This window comes from Hippocampus bargibanti, linkage group LG18 (genome assembly GCF_051943395.1).
Source record: "Hippocampus bargibanti isolate YZ-2025 linkage group LG18, ASM5194339v1, whole genome shotgun sequence".
NCBI classification, from domain to species: domain Eukaryota; kingdom Metazoa; phylum Chordata; class Actinopteri; order Syngnathiformes; family Syngnathidae; genus Hippocampus; species Hippocampus bargibanti.
The window spans coordinates 1,791,683-1,810,291 of NC_142751.1; the positions used below are offsets into that span (position 1 = coordinate 1,791,683).

The window sequence follows — 18,609 nt, forward strand, 5'->3', positions numbered from 1 at the left end:
TCCCATGTAAACCATAATAACAGTCATTATTTTTGATTCATATTTGAAGACTGGTTGTTCATCAATTTGTTGTGAGATTACCAATCTTCCTACTTTCAAACTTTTATGTTCCTTAGATGTTTTCATGGAATATTTTGCCCTTCAATTTATTCTGAAATTTTGTTTTTGTTAAGACTTTAAATATAAAAAGCAAAAAAAAACACACTCCAAATTTTCCTTTTCTAATCATGATGCCAAAAATGGAAAATTATGGTAAAATCGAGAAAAAATTCCACCTTAGAAAGTAATTTTAAGAGATGACTGAAATTACGCTGTTTAATGTATGGGGGTGTGGGGGGGGTTATTTATTATTTATGATGTGGTGTGCCTTATATTTGAAAAACTTTTATAGATTTATGTATTATATTTGTCTTTTTTTCATTCATTGAAGGTGCGTCTTATAGTCTGGTGCACCTTATACAGGTAACATCCAACTTATGACAGGGTTCCGTTCCGACCAAACAGTCGTAAGTCAAAATGGTCGTGAGTCAAAATCCATTAAAAATGTTGAATAGAGACTCGGTGCTAAATGACTGGAAAACGACCTGATTCGGACGCCACGGTGGGCGGGCGGGCGTGGGTCTGGGTCGCCGGTGTTCTATCGGTGGCCCTCTCCCCGGCCGTAGAGGTAACATCAGACTTAGGACCGACTCGACTTACGACCACCGTATTTACATCCATGACCTCCAGACTCTATTATTTAAAATTTTAAATCTACGCCTGGCACCGCAACGTGCTAGCAGGCCGGAAACGCGTTGGACAATTTTGGCCAGCCAGCATCTCACTCTCGCACAGCAATCGACTGTGTGATATGGCACCAGAGGGGCAGCAAAATCAAAAGCGCTTGGGTGTACCTGCAAACAGGATTTGGGAAGCAAAAGTGTTGAGTGTAACCAAGGAGGCCGGCAATAAGGTGCCCGTGTGGCCATCGGGGAATCCCACAAAAGCCGCTTCCCACTGGATGGAGGAGAAGGTGGGCAGGTGACCTGTTGCGTGGAAGAACTGAGTGGCTGCTAGCGACCAAAGCACCACAGGAGTCCACGGCACCATGAAGCCACCTAAGAAAAAAAAATGGTGACAGTGAGATGATCTAAAAAGATAATGAGGACATTCTCAACTCACCGCGAAGCGTTGCGGACGTGAGGACATTCTCAACTCACCGCGAAGCGTTGCGGACGAGACGTGAATGTGGAGCAGAGCCGCCATTTCCAAAAAAAGCAGGAGGAAAGACAAAGACATCCCTTCCGGGTGCAGGTGCAGGAGACCCAATCCCAGAAGCCCGCAGAGCAGAAGCAAGGGGGCGGAGTAGACGGTTCCCAGACCGTAGGCCTCCACGGCGGCTCGCTGGTCTGTTTCGCCGTCCTCCAGCGAGCGCCGCATGCGCTGGTAGATTTGCGGGATCAGGTGGTGGAGCTCGGCCTGCGGGCTGATCCCGGTGCTAGCTCGGTAGCACGGCGCATGCGCGGGGAAGTTCTTCATCTTCACAAAGACGGTGAGTGGGTCCAGCCAGGTCAGGGTCAGACCCAGAAACAATAGAGAAAAGGAAACTCTGGGGATGAAAAACCGGGCCGGTTTGATGAGCTGGGATAAATTCTTGAAGCTGCTCTCTGGCGAGGCGCAAACGGCCCAGTGCAGGGCCAGGCACACGGATAGCAGGGGTAGGACCCAACGGGCAGTGAAAACCGTTCCGCCTGACGAGTTAAGGTTGCCGTAATGTCGCAGGCATTTTCTCAACAGGAACGTCCACACGGCCAGCGAGAAAACCGACAAAAGGTAGAAAAGGTTTTTCAGTTGATTGTCCTTCACCCGTGCGAGCGACGAAAGGAAGGGCGATGGCTGACAGCCACCCTGATCCTCTCGACAACCGTGGAAGAAAACAGAGAGGTAGAGACTTCCTGCCAGAAGGGCGAAGAAGAACGCCAGAGTCCAGTCTTTTCGCGGCGAGGTGGCCTTGGGAGGGTCTGGCTGGGAGGGTGCAAGGAGACCATCCCAGTTGAGCCGGAGAGGAACGTAGAGAGCCAGTGAGCGCAACAAGAACATCACCACTTGACCTTCGGTGATCACGTAGCTGTTGGAGAGCGCCGAGGCAAAGCGAAGGAACATCACCAATGCCGGTGGAGAGACCAGCTGACGCGGCGATCTCCCGTTGCCGTTTTTAGGGGATTTGGCTTCCTTCTTAATGGACCCGAGAGCTTGAAGCAGGAAGAGGAGCTCGGACGTTAGGGCGGTGGCCGCCGCGCACCACGCTAACTGGACGTCACCCCGCGAGAGCAGCTGAACGGCAGCCGCGCTAACGCCGACCAGCGGCGCGGCGACAACGGCCGCCCTCGGGCGGAAATTATTCCCCCCGACCTGCGCCAGCTGCGTTTCAGACAAGGCGAAAGACGTCAGGCAGGCCAGCGCTAGGATGATTAGACCCACAGCCATTTTAAGCGGGTTGAAACGCGCCCAGGTGGCTCGGCAGATGTCTTGGACTGAGGTGAGGTAGGCCTGCAGCGCCGCCGACAGGTGGCGGGGGGGTGGCCCGCCATTTCGGATGAACATCAGATACTCCGACGTCAGGTTTTCGTACTGATCCTGAAGCGCGGACAGTCTTTCGGGAGGGATATCTTTAGCCAAAGTTGAATACGTCACCAGGAACCGGTTAACCTTCAGAAACACAACGTAAACAATCTTCGATTACAAAAAAAGACTTTGTCTTCTTTTTCTTCTCCAGTGTCTTCCAAACCTGCTTTGTATTGATCCACAGCGCCTCCAGCTGGCTGAGACCTTCAACTGCATCTTGCGAGGACTCAAACTCAGGAAACAAAGGTAAGATAACCTGGCCCACGCTGCTGTACGGGATGGGAACTCCAAGAAGCAGGGCCAGTGTGGGGACCAGATTGATCTGCGGCACCACATCGGGTTCCTCCTAGAGACAAGATGTGAGGAGAAATGGCGTCATTTTTTATAGCGTTATTCACGCTGTGTGCTGTCCTTCAACTCATTCACTGCCAGACAATGTGCAACGTATGTGTCCACTCCAGTGGATGGATAAATTAATAAATAAATGAACAAATAAGCAAGCACATAAAGAAATAACAAATACATAGATGCATAAACTATAGAAATAATAACATAGATAAATAAAAAATTATAAATAAGCAAACAATTAAATAAATAAGAAAGAGTTAAATAAGAGTAATAAATAATAAATACATAGATCAATAAATGAAACAAGTAAATAAGTAAATCGATTAATAAACAAATGAATGAATAAGTGACTAAATAAATAAATAATGTATTTTAGATTATACCCGGGAGAGGCCACGCCATGTATCCAATGGCCTGCCAAAAATTCATAAAGAAGGGTTCCCCCTCAGACCCATTGTTTGAAGCATTGACTCCTCTCCATACAATCTAGCCAAATATTTAAAAACTATCTTAGCTCCGTTGATTGGTAACACAGAATATCACGTAGAGAACACCACAGGGTTTGTAGAGAGGATCAAAGACCTCATATTGGAACCTGAGGAATCATTGGCATCTTACGAAATGACTTCTGTCTTTACATCTGTCCCAACCCCAGCAGCAGTGGTGAGGACGAGACTGCTGGCGGACGTATCTCTGTTTGAAAGAACAAAACTTAAACCGGACCACATCTGCCAATTATTGGAAATCTGCCTTAATACTACTATATTTCGATTTAGGGAGAAATTTTACAAACAAATTCATGGTTGTGCTATGGGCTCACCAGTTTCACCCATAGTGGCTAATCTGTACATGGAAGAGATGGAGAAACAGGCCCTCACATTCTTCACAAAACCTAGACACTGCTTTAGATATGTGGACGATACTCTTGTCATAATTAAAAAACAAGAAATTCAATCCTTCACAGATCACCTCAACTCGGTAGACATCAACATTAAATTTACTCGTGAGGACATGAAAGAGAAGCAACCAGCCTTTTTTGATTGTAAAGTAATTATAAAAGAGGACAAAGCGCTAAAAACAGAAGTCTTTAGGAAGGCTACGCACACTGACCAATACTTACTTTTCGATTCTAACCACCCTTTACAACACAAACTGGTTATCAGAACCCTCCAGCATAGGGCTAAACTAACAAGCGTTGAAGGTAGAGAAAAGAAGTTAAAACATATCAGGAGAGCACTTACAAACTGAGGGTACCCTCCGTGGTCATTTAACAAATGTCAGAAATAAGGAATAGGGAATGAAACCAAAAATTCTGAAGATACAAAAAGGAGAGGAGTAGCAGTACCTTACATTGCAGGAGTTTCTGGAAAAACTATAGAGTCCTTTGGCAACAAAAAATTCCTACTTATTTCAAACCGATAAACACTTTAAGGCAAAAATTAGTGCATCCAAAAGATAGGCTGCCAAATGGAAAAACAAAGTAATGTAGTGATGGAGAATAAGAAGTTATGTTTAAAAGTGCCGTGCTTTGCTGACCAACTAAACAATAAGCCCACAGCCAAAGTGCAGATGACCACAGTAAATCTGAGTGAAACAGACACGGCAGGGTGAACTTTCGGCTCCATCTAGGAGGTCTGGCCTTGCACAGAATTTGGGGCTTGGGATACTCCTTTATCACCGAAGTTATTTACGGCTTGAACATCCTGCACAGGCGCCAGGTTACAGACTTATCGGTTCATGTAGGGGACAACCAATTAGAGTGTCTATGTTTTATTGCTTGCAGCTGTTGGTCCTCGGAGCGTCCAGTGGCGTGGCATTATAATCAAGAAAACTATGTTTTACTAATGTATCACTTTAATTTACATATACTCTCAATAAATAGCTTGGCAGAGGGGCGTAGAATTCGGACATATGTCATTGATGACTGCGTCTCCTGCCGGCAGTGGGGACGATCTTTCTGGTTCAGAGTCTCTGTCCACGGTGTCTGACTGTCATATCTCTGACATTTTGGTGCTCGTCCGGGATGGCAACGCGTCTCCTGCGGTGAGCTGTCTACGGCGACTGTCAAGAACCAGTGCATCGGCAAAGCCATCAGGATTTCGAGAGAACCTCCTTTTCTTGGGGCCAGAAGCCAGGCCTGCTCGCCGGGTAAGACGCAAACGCCATTCCAACGGACCTGGGCAGGCTCGGGGCCAGAAAGATCGTCTCTGAAAATTTAGGTCAGTCTGATTTGGGATAGTACAAGCCCTTTTGTTTGGGTCTTGGAAGATAAACGACAGTGCAGCGGGAAGAATGCCAAGCTTGGAAGATAGAGAACGTTCTAAAGGGCCAGTGCGCCATGGATAAAAAAACGTACGGAAGGTCAGTCGGATACTGATTTTAGGAAAATAAGAATGTTTTAAAGGGCCAGTGCACCATGAAAGAAAAACGTACGGAAGGTCAGTCGGATACTGATTTTAGGAAAAAGGAAGAGCCGGTTGGCTCGGAAAAAATAAGCTAGTTTCTGTGGTAGTAAGAGTGCTGAACTGAGCTTAGTTTTTGGCTACACAAGGACTGATCATCTTTGTGTCTGTGCCTGTGTGAGTTAATGTGTGGGCATGCGGGTCTGTAAGTAAAGCCTGCGAGCTTTGCTGTGTCTGTCGCACGCGGGCTGTTTCAGCCGTGAGCGCATCGGAGTGTGATTGGAATTGCGACAACGTGTCGTAATTCATATAATATACAGTGGGATTTAAACAGCAGACTTTTGTGGATGCAATATGCAAGCTCTCTTCACCTGATCGGGGGTTGAAGAAGGAGAAACCCCAAATGTAAATTTGAATTGCTGTCCTACTGAACAAACCCAGTTATAGAGTCCGCCCTATGCGTCGAAGAACTGGACCATATTCATAGAAGCAATAAAAAAAAGAGAGAGGGAGAACGGGGATGACGCAAAAATTGAATGCTAATAATTGGCTTTGCTTCGATAGTATTAATGGAAATGTAATTCGGCGCCGGCACTTGAATATTTTATTTAGAAAAAACACGCCGGAACGAGAATGCGATTTCATGTAAATTACAGTGAAGTCTAGGCACCAACATGGCTACGCGGAAGTCTTCCCGTTTTTGGCAACGAGTTAAATCATATCAGTTGCCAGTCTGCCTCGATGAAGAACAATTTGTTGAAAAAAAACAACGATTGGTGGATATAGACGTTGAAAAAAAATTGATGGAAGACCAGACAAGAAAAAGGGGGAAAAAAAGGTACAGTGACACATCAGCTTACGAACTTAATTCGTTCCAAGACAGAGTGTGTCAGCCAAAAAGTGTCTCACAAAAAAAAAAATCCCATAGGAAACCATTAAAATGGGAATAATTCGTTCCCATAAAATATACTTTTCAACTAAATAAACCTTAAAGGACAAGCGACATCACTTTTTTTGTTCTTCAACTGACACCAGAAAAACGTTTCATAGCATCTAAAATACCCAAAACACGCAGTATGATATTTTTAGTCAAATGCAAAACACCAATAAAAAGGACTTCAAGTGTCCAAAATCTGCAAAAAATTGAGCTGCGAATTGGGCATTTTCAGAAAGTCCCGCCCCCAGTTTGTGACGTCACGCCAAGACAAGACGCATTGCTTGTGAATCAAAACAATGGCTTCAGACTCGGAGAATATGCTTTCTTGTTATACATCCAGTTATGAATATGATTCAAATAGTTCTGAAGAGGAAAACATACATGTTTGCAATCGATTAAATAATTTATTTGTCCCATTTTGAGGCAACATTGGGGGAAAATCTCTCACCCAAAAAAAAGAGGCACAAAATGGCGACCTCCTGTGGCCACCTCCGTTTCCACAGGCTGATAAATTCCTTATATGGCGCTTGGACGCCCTCTTCTGGCCTTCTGGCGGCTTTTGGTGCAACACGAGGTCCCCAGACCAAACAAGTCCAGCAAAATACATTGACGGGATGGAAGGACCGCTACAATGCGTCTTTTTTACGGTCAAGGGTGGTCCTTTAGTGATGTCACGTACGGACTCGTCACCAACTCAAAAACAAGACTCCCTGAATATTCAGCGCAAGTCTTAAAACGTTAATTTAGCTATATGCGGTGGAATCTTATTAAAATACGCTCAGTAGAAGTCATTTGAAGCCATTTTACAAATTATGGACACAACTTGTCCGGAGACGTCGGTTGTCCTTTAAAACTACATACAACATACCTTATTCTATGTATAATAAGTGTGCTATTGTATTGTAATGAAAGAAATACACTGCACTGTATAATAAAGTCACTTTATTTACATTTGTGATGGTCGTTGATGGCTCTTAATTGACACCTGTTGCTTTCTGACTTGTAAGGTCTTACGAAAATGAGGCATCACATTATCATTCATCATGTAGATGATTCTCATAGCCTTTTCTGGATGGAACTGTTAAATAAAAGCCTGCACAAATCAAATTCTCTGTGTTGAGGACCTCATTATGGTCAGCAACAAGCTTCTCGATGTCATCTGCAGCCACTTCGAGTCCCGTAGGTGCTGGCAGAGATTTTATTACAACAAAAGGCGCGAGTCCGATGATTCCACGGACGCGTAATAAAACGCGTCATTAGTCACGTGAAAGCATCGACTAAATAACGCCTTTGTGTAAACTTTACACAAAGCCGTTATTTAGTCGATGTGAGAAACATGAACGAGGTGTGCTTTTGTGGCGTCACATGTGCACACCGCGGCTGTCATGTGAATCTCATCCTGACACATCTCTCACGCTGTGTGTCACTTCCCTGAGAGTAACATTCTTCATTTCCACCATTGCCACCATCCTTTGCCTAAAAGCTTTACAGTGTTGTGTAAACTTTACACAAAGGTGTTATTTAGTCGATGCTTTCACGTGACTAATGACGCCAAAATTGTCACGTGCGAGTTGACAGCTGGGGCGGCGCTGACACTTCAATTTCATTTCATTTCAACGAGTCGCTGAAGCTTTAGGCGAAGGATGGTGGCAATGGTGGAAATGGAGAATGTTACTCTCAGGGAAGTGACACACTGCGTGAGAGATGTGTCAGGCTGAGATTCACATGACAGCCGCGGTGTTCACATGTGACGCCATAAACGCACACCTCGTTCGTGTTTCTCAATGATCTCCTACTCCTCAACGGTAATTTTATTTTTTGTGTCTTCTCCGGCTGAACATGAGACTGTGGTGTTTTTTTTCGGTCCCATAATAGTAAAATTATCTGCAAAAAGCTCCTCGAGGCGATCGACGTGTGAATTCAAAGAGGGGGCGTGAAAAGTAGCGCCGGCTGGAGCGCTGTTCGGTCGTGTGCTTCCTCCGAAGATCCGAAGATCACTCAGCCAGATCCGAAGAGCACTCCGCCAGCCGTGGTGGGTGTGTATCGCGAAAAGTAGTGCATATTTCAAGGTTTAATTTTCATAAATTTGACGTTCGTAAGACTAAAAGTTCGTAAGATAAAGTGTTCGTAAGCTGAGGCCTCACTGTATTAGGATGCGTGTTTCGGCCCGCGGATCTCAGGCAGTATTTAGGGGCGCCCCGAATGTATAAAATGTTGACAACAAACTTGTTTCTGCTTTGGACGGACGAAGTGTTGGAATGTGGTCAGTCCTACTCGAACATTCGAAATCAAACTGCCTTCAATCTGAGGTGCCGAAATAAGGTTGATGAATTAATGCTCGTCGATGGCAAACACCAAATCAATAATGTGATATAATTGTGCCTATAAAAAGAGAATAACTTTACTCTGAAAGAGATTGCTGGCTGAACTAAAACGTTATTAAAATATGAAGGTTGGGCAAAGGGCAAATTGTTTGTGGAGGTATTTGTGAGAGTGTGTGGAAACAGGGAGCGGAAACGAGAACATTTTTTTTTTTAGCTAGAAGAATGCGGTTTGGGTAATTTTGGGTGGAATGGTAGAAAGAGAGGTGCTGATCAATATGAACTCTAAAGTTGCAACAGTTAGAGGGGGATTGGGTGCAGTTGTCGATGATATTCAAGTAGGATGAACAGTTGTTGATGTTGTGTATGAATAGTTTCTTGATTAGAATATTAGGAGGAGACGGGTTAGCCTAAAGAGATATTAAGGGTTTTTGAAGGTGCTAGAGAAAGCAGTTGTTGGGAGACGTCTGTGTAAGCTCTCAGTCGTACAGGAGTGGTCCATCGATGAAAAGGTTTCTTCAGCCGTCATCTGCACTTCTTTGAAAGTGTCGGACGTTTTGCTTCTTATCCAAGTTGTTGGGAGATCAACTCCTATGATGATTCAGGCGATGTAATTGGGGAGATTTTTAATGTTTAAGGGGAAAGATAGTATATTTGTTTTTTTTTTCGTTTCGTTTTTGTTTTTTTTTCACGTTAATCACCTTCTTGCAGACCGTTTAGGTGAATTCCTGAGTAGGGGGACTGCAGACGGAGTGGCCAGGGACGGAAGGTTTGTATCAACGGTTGGAGACTCCAGGCGGGGGAAATGGGGTTCGTCAGAAAACCCCGGTAAGATCGAAATACAATACAGTGTCTAGAATCTGAGAATTATATGGTGGTGACCTCGGTGATATTCTCAATTGGGTGAGGCTGTGCCAATTGCGCTACTCAGCCTCGAGCGTCACCGTAAATTCCGCCAGGGGTTCCACGCCTTTTGAGGTGGAACGTGGCCAGGGGCTCCCCGCTCCAGGTGAATGCATGGCCCCGGGCGCTCCTCAAAGAATGGTTCATTGAGGAGACATACGCTCATTTTGTGTTCTCGTCCATTATTTTCAGGAGCAGACTGGACCCAGAATTCAGACGTATGTCATTGATGACTGCGTCTCCTGCCGGCAGTGGGGACTGTCTTTCTGGTTCCGAGTCTCTGTCCATCATATCTCTGACATGTAGTTTATTCAATACATTGTAAGAATGAAAATTGTAAAGAGCAGTACATTGGGGAGACTAAACAAATTCTCAAAAAAAGACTATCGACATCGCAGGGATAATACGAGTGGGCCTCAATCTGTCACCTAAATCACCTAAAAGCGAGCAACCACTCATTTGACGACAATGACGTTAAATCTTAGCGAAAGAACATGGATGGTATGAAAGGGGAGTAAAAGAAGCGATTTTCATAAACAACTAAATCCTTCATTAAACCGATATTGTGGGGTGAGGTTCAATTTGGATCGTTCATACATTAGCATGCTTAGGCAACATATCATTAGTAATACTGATGAGGTGATACCGGTGGAAGTGAGGCAATCAGGTCAGTCGTTAGTCAGAACAATAGGAACAATCAGTGGAGCTGCAGGGAGTAGTCCTCTGTCCCCCCCCCCCCCAACCTGAGAGCAGGGACCTTTAATAGCAAAGTCCGGCACCGCCATGTCTGGACAGTAGGGATATATATAGGGCCTAAACTACCAATAAGACTTTAGTTTGCTGACGAAGTTTCTTGGATAAGAAGCGAAACGTCCGACACCTTCAAAGAAGTACAGATGACGGCTGAAGAAACCTTTTCATCAATAAATACATAGATAAATAAAAGAAATAAGTAAATAAGTAAATAGATTAACTAAATAAATAGATAAATAAATAAAAAAGGAATAAATATGCAAGCAAATACATTATAAATAGATAAATAAAATAAATAATAAAAACATGCATAAAAAATAAAAAAAAACATTAGCAAGCAACTAAATAAATAATAAATAGCTAAACAAAATAATACATAACAAATACACAAATAAATATAATAAATAAGTAAATGGTCAATAGATTAATAAATAAATAAATAAATAAATAAATAAATAAATAAATAAATAAATACTGGAATAAATATGCAACCAAATAGATACATTATAAATAGATGAATAAAATATATAAATAAGAAAAAATAAGTAAATACAGTGATACCTTGGCTTACGAACTTAATTGGTTTCCAGACAGAGTGTGTAAGGCGAAAAGTGTGTCTACCAAAAATTAATTTCCTATAGTAAACCATTAAAAGGAGAATAATCTGTTCCCAGGTCCCCATAGAACATAAATTTCTACTTTCTAATTTTCTCAGCCTTAAAACTACACAAAATATACCTTATTTTATTTATAATAAATGTGTGTGATTGGATTGGATATGCCTTTATTAGTCTCACAGTGGAGAAATTTACATTTCACAGCAGCAAAGTGATGAAAGGAATGAAAGTAGAAAAACGAAATACATGAGCTGCTGGAAAGGCAGCCACTCTTGCGGCGCCGTCTTGAAGTCAAAAGAACAAAAAAAAAACCTAAATAAATAATATGACAGCATAGAGACAACATGACAAAACAAAGACACAGAGAGACATTCATTCTTCAGGACTTGCTGTACCCTCTTTGTGATGACATGAAGCATTTCCAGATGAAAGAGGAGAGGATCAAAGTGTCTTTCCACCAGTGGATCAGGGACATCATGGTGATGGTATTATAATTAAAGAAACAAACTGTACTATATAATAAAGTCGTTTTATTTACCTTTGTGATGGTCGATGGAATGGAGTGGCCGGTTTCATCAGCATCACAGCAAACACTTGATGAGGATTGGTGCTTTTTCTGCGATATTTATACCTTGTTCCTCATCAATTGTGTTCTGGTTAGCAGGGTTGATAGCTTTTTGCATCAAGTGTACAGATGGCTTGTGTGGGTAATTTGTGGAGCCTGATTGATGGGATATTTTAACCTTGCAGTCTACACTCTGCCTTTGAACTATCAAAGTTGAAATGAGTCCAAATTTCACTGTTTTCTATCCATTTTCTCTCTCTCTCTGTCGTCTGCTTGTCTCTTTAAAGGACAACCCACGTCTCCGGACAAGTTGTGTCCATAATTCGTAAAATGGCTTCAAATGACTTATACTGAGTATATTGTACAAAGATTCCACCACATATAGCTATATTTTCCGTTTTAAGACTCGCACTGAATATTCAGGCAGTCTTGTTTTTGAGTTGGTGACGAGTCCGTAAGTGATGTCACGAAAGGACCACCACATAACCGTAAAAAAGACGCATTGTAGCAGCCCTTCCATCACGTCAATGTATGTTGCTGTACTTGTTTGGTCTGGGGACCTCTTGTTGCACCCAAAAGCCGCCAGAGGGCCAGAAGAGGGCGTCCAAGTGCCATATAAGGAATTTATCAGCCTGTGGAAACGGAGGTGTCGCCATTTTGTGCGGCTTTTTTTGTGTGAGAGATTTCTCCCCAATGTTGCCTCAAAATGGCACAAATAAATTCTTTAATCGATTGCAAACATGTATGCTTTCCTCTTCAGAACTATTTGAATCATATTCATAACTGGATGTAAAACAAGAAAGCATATTCTCCGAATCTGAAGCCATTGTTTTGATTCACTAGCAATGCAAGACGTCTTGGTGTGACATCACAAACTGGGGGCGGGACTTTCTGAAAATGCCCAATTCGCAGCTCAATTTTTGGCATATTTTGGACACTTTAAGTCATTTTTATTGGTGTTTTGCATTTGACTAAAAATATCATACTGAGTGTTTTGGGTATTTTTAGATGCTATGAAACGTTTTTCTGATGTCAGTTAAAAAACAAAAAAGTGACGTCGGTTGTACTTTAATGTTTAACCCCCTTTCCCTCACTGCTGCGTTCTTGACCAATCATGTGGCTTTAACCAAAGACTGGGGGCGGGAATAGAGGACAAAAACAGTCAGCTACCATTTTCTTGTTAGGAGAACGGGCTCGTTCGCGAACGACACATCACTCATTGTGGCGCTCCGTGTGTATCCCGAAAAATTGTTCGTATCCAAGGTAAAATGTTCATAAATTTAACATTCGTAAACCAAGGGGTTCGTAAACCAAGGTATCACTGTCGATTCATAATGTTTCCGACTGAAAGGAGCAGCTTTGCACAGTGTGCATTGCGCCGCGAGACGCTCCATTGAAAAAGCAATTATGGAAATGAGCGCCTCAGTTCAACACTGGTGGGTGGCGAGCTTTATTAATCGCTGACGGCGGAAAGAATTCTCAGTGCCATCCGTTCGCAGAGCACAATCGGTGATGAGGAATTAAAGCAAGTTTAGATTTCTGTTTTATTCTCAGCTCTGGAATGTCGAATCCCAAAGTTCCGATCAGCTGAACACTTGAGATTGCAGAGGAACTCCTAATCCATATTATGGCTTCAAGACGGCGACGCGAGAGTGGCTGCCTTTCCAGCAGCTCATGTATTTTGTTTTTCTACTTTCATTCTTTTCATCACTTTGCTGCTGTGAAATGTAAATTTCTCCACTGTGAGACTAATAAAGGCATATCCAATCCAATCCAATCCAATCCAATGGCCATTTTTGTACAGACCTGCGATGGGGGTCCAGGAAAAAGTGGGACGGCGCTGTAGAGGAAGAGCGCCGCATCGGTTTCCTTCTCACTTTCTCCTCCGTGATCACCAGTATCGGTCATCCCGTGATCTCCCATCACCACCAGGAGCGTGTCCTTCTCGATATGCTTGATCACAGACCTGCAGACCAAAATATGAAAAGCGCTAGTACCTATGATTTCTTCGTTGTTAGAATGACGTAAAATAAATACACAAATTGATAGATAGATAAATAAATAAAAAGCAGATAAATAAATACATTTAAAAAAGTGAATAGATAAATGAGATAAATGAAATTAAAAAATAGATGAATAACCAAGTAAATGAATAAATAATAAAGCAAATAAATGAATTATAAACGCATACAGTGGGGCCTTGGCTTACAAACTTAATTGGTTCCCAGACAGAGTGTGTAAGGCGAAAAGTGTGTATCCCAAAAATTAAGTTCCCATAGGAAACCATTAAAATCAGAATAATCCGTTCCCAGGTCTCCATAAAATATATTTTTCAACTAAATAAGCCTTAAAACTACACACAACATACCTTATTCTATGTATAATACATGTGCTATTGTATTGTAATGAAATAAATACAATACACTGGATAATAAAGTCACTTTATTTACATTTGTGATGGTCGTTGATGGCTCTTAATTGACACCTGTTGCTTTCTGAATTGACGAAACTGAGGCATTACATTATCATTATCATCACATTATCATTCTCGTAGCCACAGTCCTTTCTGGATGCAACTGTTCAATAAAAGCCTGTACATCATTACAAGCTCCTTGATGTCATCTGCATCCACTTCGAGTCCCATGTTCTGTCCAATGGAAACAATGTCGTCCAAAACAACAGTCATGAGGATCAAATCCTTCAAAGTCCCTCTCAAGGATGCATGCAGGACACAAATTCTTCCTTGCTGCTTTCAAGGATCGATGGGTAACATCATGCCAAGCCTTTAGTCACGTGAAAGCATCGAGAAAATAAAGCCTTTGTGTAAAGCTTTGTTGCAAAGGATGGTAGCAATGGTGGACTTAGCATATCGGGACCGGGCCGCTAAATCAGAAAAACGTACACCTTGTTCGTGTTTCTCTATGATCTCCTTCTTCTCCTCGACTGTAATTTTGTTTTGTGTCTTCTTCGGCTGAACACGAGCCTGTGGTGGGGTCTTTTTCGGTCCCATAACAGCAAAAGTATCTGTAAAAAACTCCTTGGAGGCGATCGACGTGTGCATTCAGAGAAAGGGGGTGTGGAAAGGTAGTCCGGCTGGGGCGCTGTTCGGTCGTGTGTTTTGGTGTTCTTCCGCCGAAGATTACTCCGCCAGCCGTGGTGGGGGCGGCGCTTTGTGTGTATCCCGAAAAGTAGTGCTTAATCTGAGGTTTAATTTTCATAAATTTAATGTTCGTAAACCGAAAATTTCGTAAGGCAAGGTGTTCGTAACCCGAGCCCCCACTGTATATGCATAAACAAATAAATCAACATATAAATAAATAAATACAAATAAATAAACATCTAAATAAATACATGAACAGGAAAGTAAATATATAATGAATAAAATATAAATAAATCGCAACAGATAAATAAATAAATAAATAAATAAATAGGCAAGCAAACAAACAAAAGATAAAGAGATAAATACATAAGTAAATAAATACATGAGTAAATGCAAATAAAAAACTAAATATGCAAATAAATAAAAAACATGAATAAATAACAAGGCAAATACATAAACAAATGAATAAACACATAAACAAATAAATAAATAAACAGTAAAGCAAATACATTATAAATAAAAGATAAAGAAATAAAAACAGATCAATAGATACAGTAAAGTCTCGTTATATCGATATTCTCGGGAGTCCGAAAAATATCGATATAACCGGAACTATCGATATATCCGACCCTGCGCGCATGTAATTTTCTCCTTGCGTGCATAGAAATAGTATCGATATAACCGGGACTATCGATATATCCGATATCGATATAACGAGACTTTACTGTAAATGAATTAATGAATAAATGAATAAAGGTAATGTACTAATGTAATGCATGTTGTCATCACACAGGCACGTGGCGCCGTTGTCTGACCTGATGACTCCATCCATTTGGATGAGCTTGTCAGCCATGGCCGGGTGGTCAGGACCAAACCTGTGACCACAGTGGTCCACCCCGAGGAAATGAGCAACCAATACATCCCACTCGTCACCCGCCACTACCAACAAAGTGAAGAAAAAGGGGAAAAAATTATTCAAGTATGTACACAAGAGGATGGACTTGGATTTCCAACGAGCCGTTTAGTTTTGTTGAACGTATGACCTACTAGTTGTGTACAGATTCTGGAGGATGCCGTCGTCCACGGTGTGCAGGTCGTGCACGTTAAAAGATGGGAAAGGCAGAGAACGGTGGAATTTCTTTGGGAAAAGACTCTCCCACGTGTCGTCGCCCATGAACACCACACGTTTGCCTGTGAAAGAGGACATCGGAATTGAAAACTGGCATTTGTCGGAGAATATTGAGTTATGCCTCGCCTGTTAGCATTTTTAACCTCCTCTCATCTGTAGGCACTGATATACATTCAAATCTTTCTATATCGCTCCAAGACAGCGGTCCCCTGTGTTTAATGCGCCGAGCTTACAGGGCAATACCACGTGTCGGTGCACGTACCGCTTTAAGAAAGTCATGTGACTGCTACCGGAACCACTGTTGATGCGCAATTAGAGGTGCAGCGCTATATATGTCAGCAGGACACATGGCACACATGGAAGACCCCCTCTTATACTGGAAGTCCATGGAGGCAACGTTCCCTCACCTATTTATATTGGCCACACAGGTGTTGTGCACAGCGGCCCCCAAAAAATAAATAAATATATATATATATATATATATATATATATATATATATATACACACACACACACACACACACAGTAAAGTCTCGTTATATCAATATCGGATATATCGATAGTCCCGGTTATATCGATACTATTTCTATGCACACACGGAGAAAATTACACGCAAACAGGGTCGGATATATCGATAGTCCCGGTTATATCGATATTTTTTTGGACTCCCTTGAATATCGATATAACGAGACTTTACTGGATACAACCTGCTGCTCCCCCCTGCCTGCTTTTTTGGGATCCACAACCACCATCAGCACCTTGCAAACCGTGACACCGCGAGAGTGGCTGCCTTTCCAGCAGCTCATGTATTTTGTTTTTCTACTTTCATTCCTTTCATCACTTTGCTGCTGTGAAAAAATATCGATATAACCGGGACTATCGATATATCCGACCCTGTTTGCATGTAATTTTCTCCGTGCGTGCATAGAAATAGTATCGATATAACCGGGACTATCGATATATCCGATATCGATATAACGAGACTTTACTGTATATATATATATATATATATATATATATATATATAGACTGAATAACAAAACGCTGGAGAAACTATTTTTTAATAAAAATCTGTAATTACAATGAGTCCATTGTCATTCATAACACTTTTACTTCGGCATTCAGACAGATGTTCACTTCATGTATCAACTGAATCTCAAACATCAAAGATTTTTTAATGAAATTACGTATATGTAAAAATAATGTGTATGCAAATGCCTAATCAACAGAATTGGATAAAATTGGTTTGACAGATCAGTGTCAGGTGACCCTGTCAAATGTTTCCTGCAAGTCCACCAGGTGTCAGTATTCAGCAACAGAATTCAGTAACACAGTGTCAATACAGTGTGTCACTGTGTCGAAACGATACAGGATGCCTCATCTACTCGTCACTACTGGCTCGCTATTTGGTATCTATTGACTTGCTAGCTAGCTTTTTTTTAGTGGCTGCTGCTGCTCACCCGCAGGAAAAACCTATCCTGCGACTGTAAAGTGACTGTGTGAGTTTTGAAAGGCGCTTACAAATGAAATGTATTATTATTATTATTATTATTATTATTATTATTAATGTAGCCACAAGGGGGCACAAGCCAGTGTCTTATTGTGCCGGTCCCAAGCCCGGATAAATACAGAGGGTTGTGTCAGGAAGGGCATCCGACGTAAAAAAAAAATCCAAAACAAATATGCAAATCAAACCTATGAATCCCACAACGGATCGGTCGAGGCCCGGGTTAACAACGGGCGCCGTTGGTACTGTTGACCTTCAGGGTGCCAGTGGAAAATTGACTACTGTTGGTCGAAGAAGGAGAGGAGGGAGGTGTGCCCGGAGGAAAAGAGAGAAATGGAACGCCAAGAGCATAGAACTAAGAGTAGGAACTTTGAATGTAGAAACAATGACAGGTAAAGGTAGAGAGCTGGTTGACATGATGCAGAGAAGGAAGGTAGACATACTGTGTGTTCAGGAGACCATGGAAAGGGAGCAAGGCTAGAAGCTTAGGCTCAGGGTTTAAGTTGTTCTATGATGGTGAAGACAGAAAGAGAAATGGAGTTGGGGTTATCTTAAAAGAGGAGTTTGTTAGGAATGTCTTAGAAGTAAAAAGAGTATCAGATAGAATGATGAGTCTGAAGCTAGAAATTGAAGGGGTGATGTTCAATGTTGTTTGTGGGTATGCCCCACAAGTAGGATGTGAGCCGGCAGAGAAGGAGAAATTTTGGTTGGACTTTGATGAAGTCATACAGAACATGCCGAGAAGTGAGAGGGTTGTAATTGGTGGAGACTTCAATGGGCATATTGGCGCAGGAAACAAAGATGATGAGGAGGTGACGGGCAGGTTTGGACTTCAGATGAGGAACGCTGAAGGACGGATAGTGGTTGACTTTGCTAAGAGAATGGAAATGGCTATTGTGAATACTTTCTTTCAGAAGAGACAGGAACATAGGGTGACCTATAAGAGTGGAGGCAGAAGTACACAGGTAGACTACATTTTGTGTCAACGGCGCCATCTAAAGGAAATCAGTGACTGCAAAGTAGTGGTTGGTGAGAGTGTAGCCAGATAGCATAGGTTGGTGGTGTGTAGGATGACGCTGGCAGTGAGGAAGATGAAGAAACCAAAGGCTGAAGTGAGGACAAAATGGTGGAAGTTGAAAAAGGAAGAGTGTTGCATGACATTTAGGAAGGAGGTAAGACAAGCACTGGGTGGGCAAGAGGTCCTTCCAGATGACTGGCAAACTACAGCGAACATAATCAGAGACACAGGTCGGAAAGTACTTGGTGTATCGAGTGGAAGAAAGGTAGATAAGGAGACTTGGTGGTGGAATGGGGAGGTGCAGGAGTGTATACAGAGAAATAGGTTAGCAAAGAAGAAGTGGGACAGTGAGAGGACGGATGAGAGTAGGCAGCAGTACAAGGAGATGCAGCGCATGGTTAAAGT

The 18,609-nt window shown here is 42.3% G+C and overlaps 1 protein-coding gene across 7 annotated transcripts in view; it reads right to left on the minus strand.

Moving 5' to 3' along the window:
• The window catches only part of pigo (phosphatidylinositol glycan anchor biosynthesis, class O), a 29,228-nt gene that overhangs the window by 8,235 nt on the left and 2,384 nt on the right, over window positions 1-18,609 (minus strand). For 6 of the 7 annotated variants that reach the window (XM_089020978.1, XM_089020976.1, XM_089020975.1 and 3 more), the window contains 6 exons: window positions 15,598-15,741; window positions 15,366-15,489; window positions 13,257-13,416; window positions 2,768-2,950; window positions 1,200-2,688; window positions 894-1,097 (listed from right to left, as the gene is read on the minus strand). In XM_089020978.1, coding sequence (XP_088877104.1) covers window positions 894-1,097; window positions 1,200-2,688; window positions 2,768-2,950; window positions 13,257-13,416; window positions 15,366-15,489; window positions 15,598-15,741 — 2,304 coding nt within the window. Of the gene's footprint in view, window positions 1-893; window positions 1,098-1,161; window positions 2,689-2,767; window positions 2,951-13,256; window positions 13,417-15,365; window positions 15,490-15,597; window positions 15,742-18,609 lie in introns of those variants that run through there. The other variant, XM_089020981.1, reaches the window with a different exon arrangement.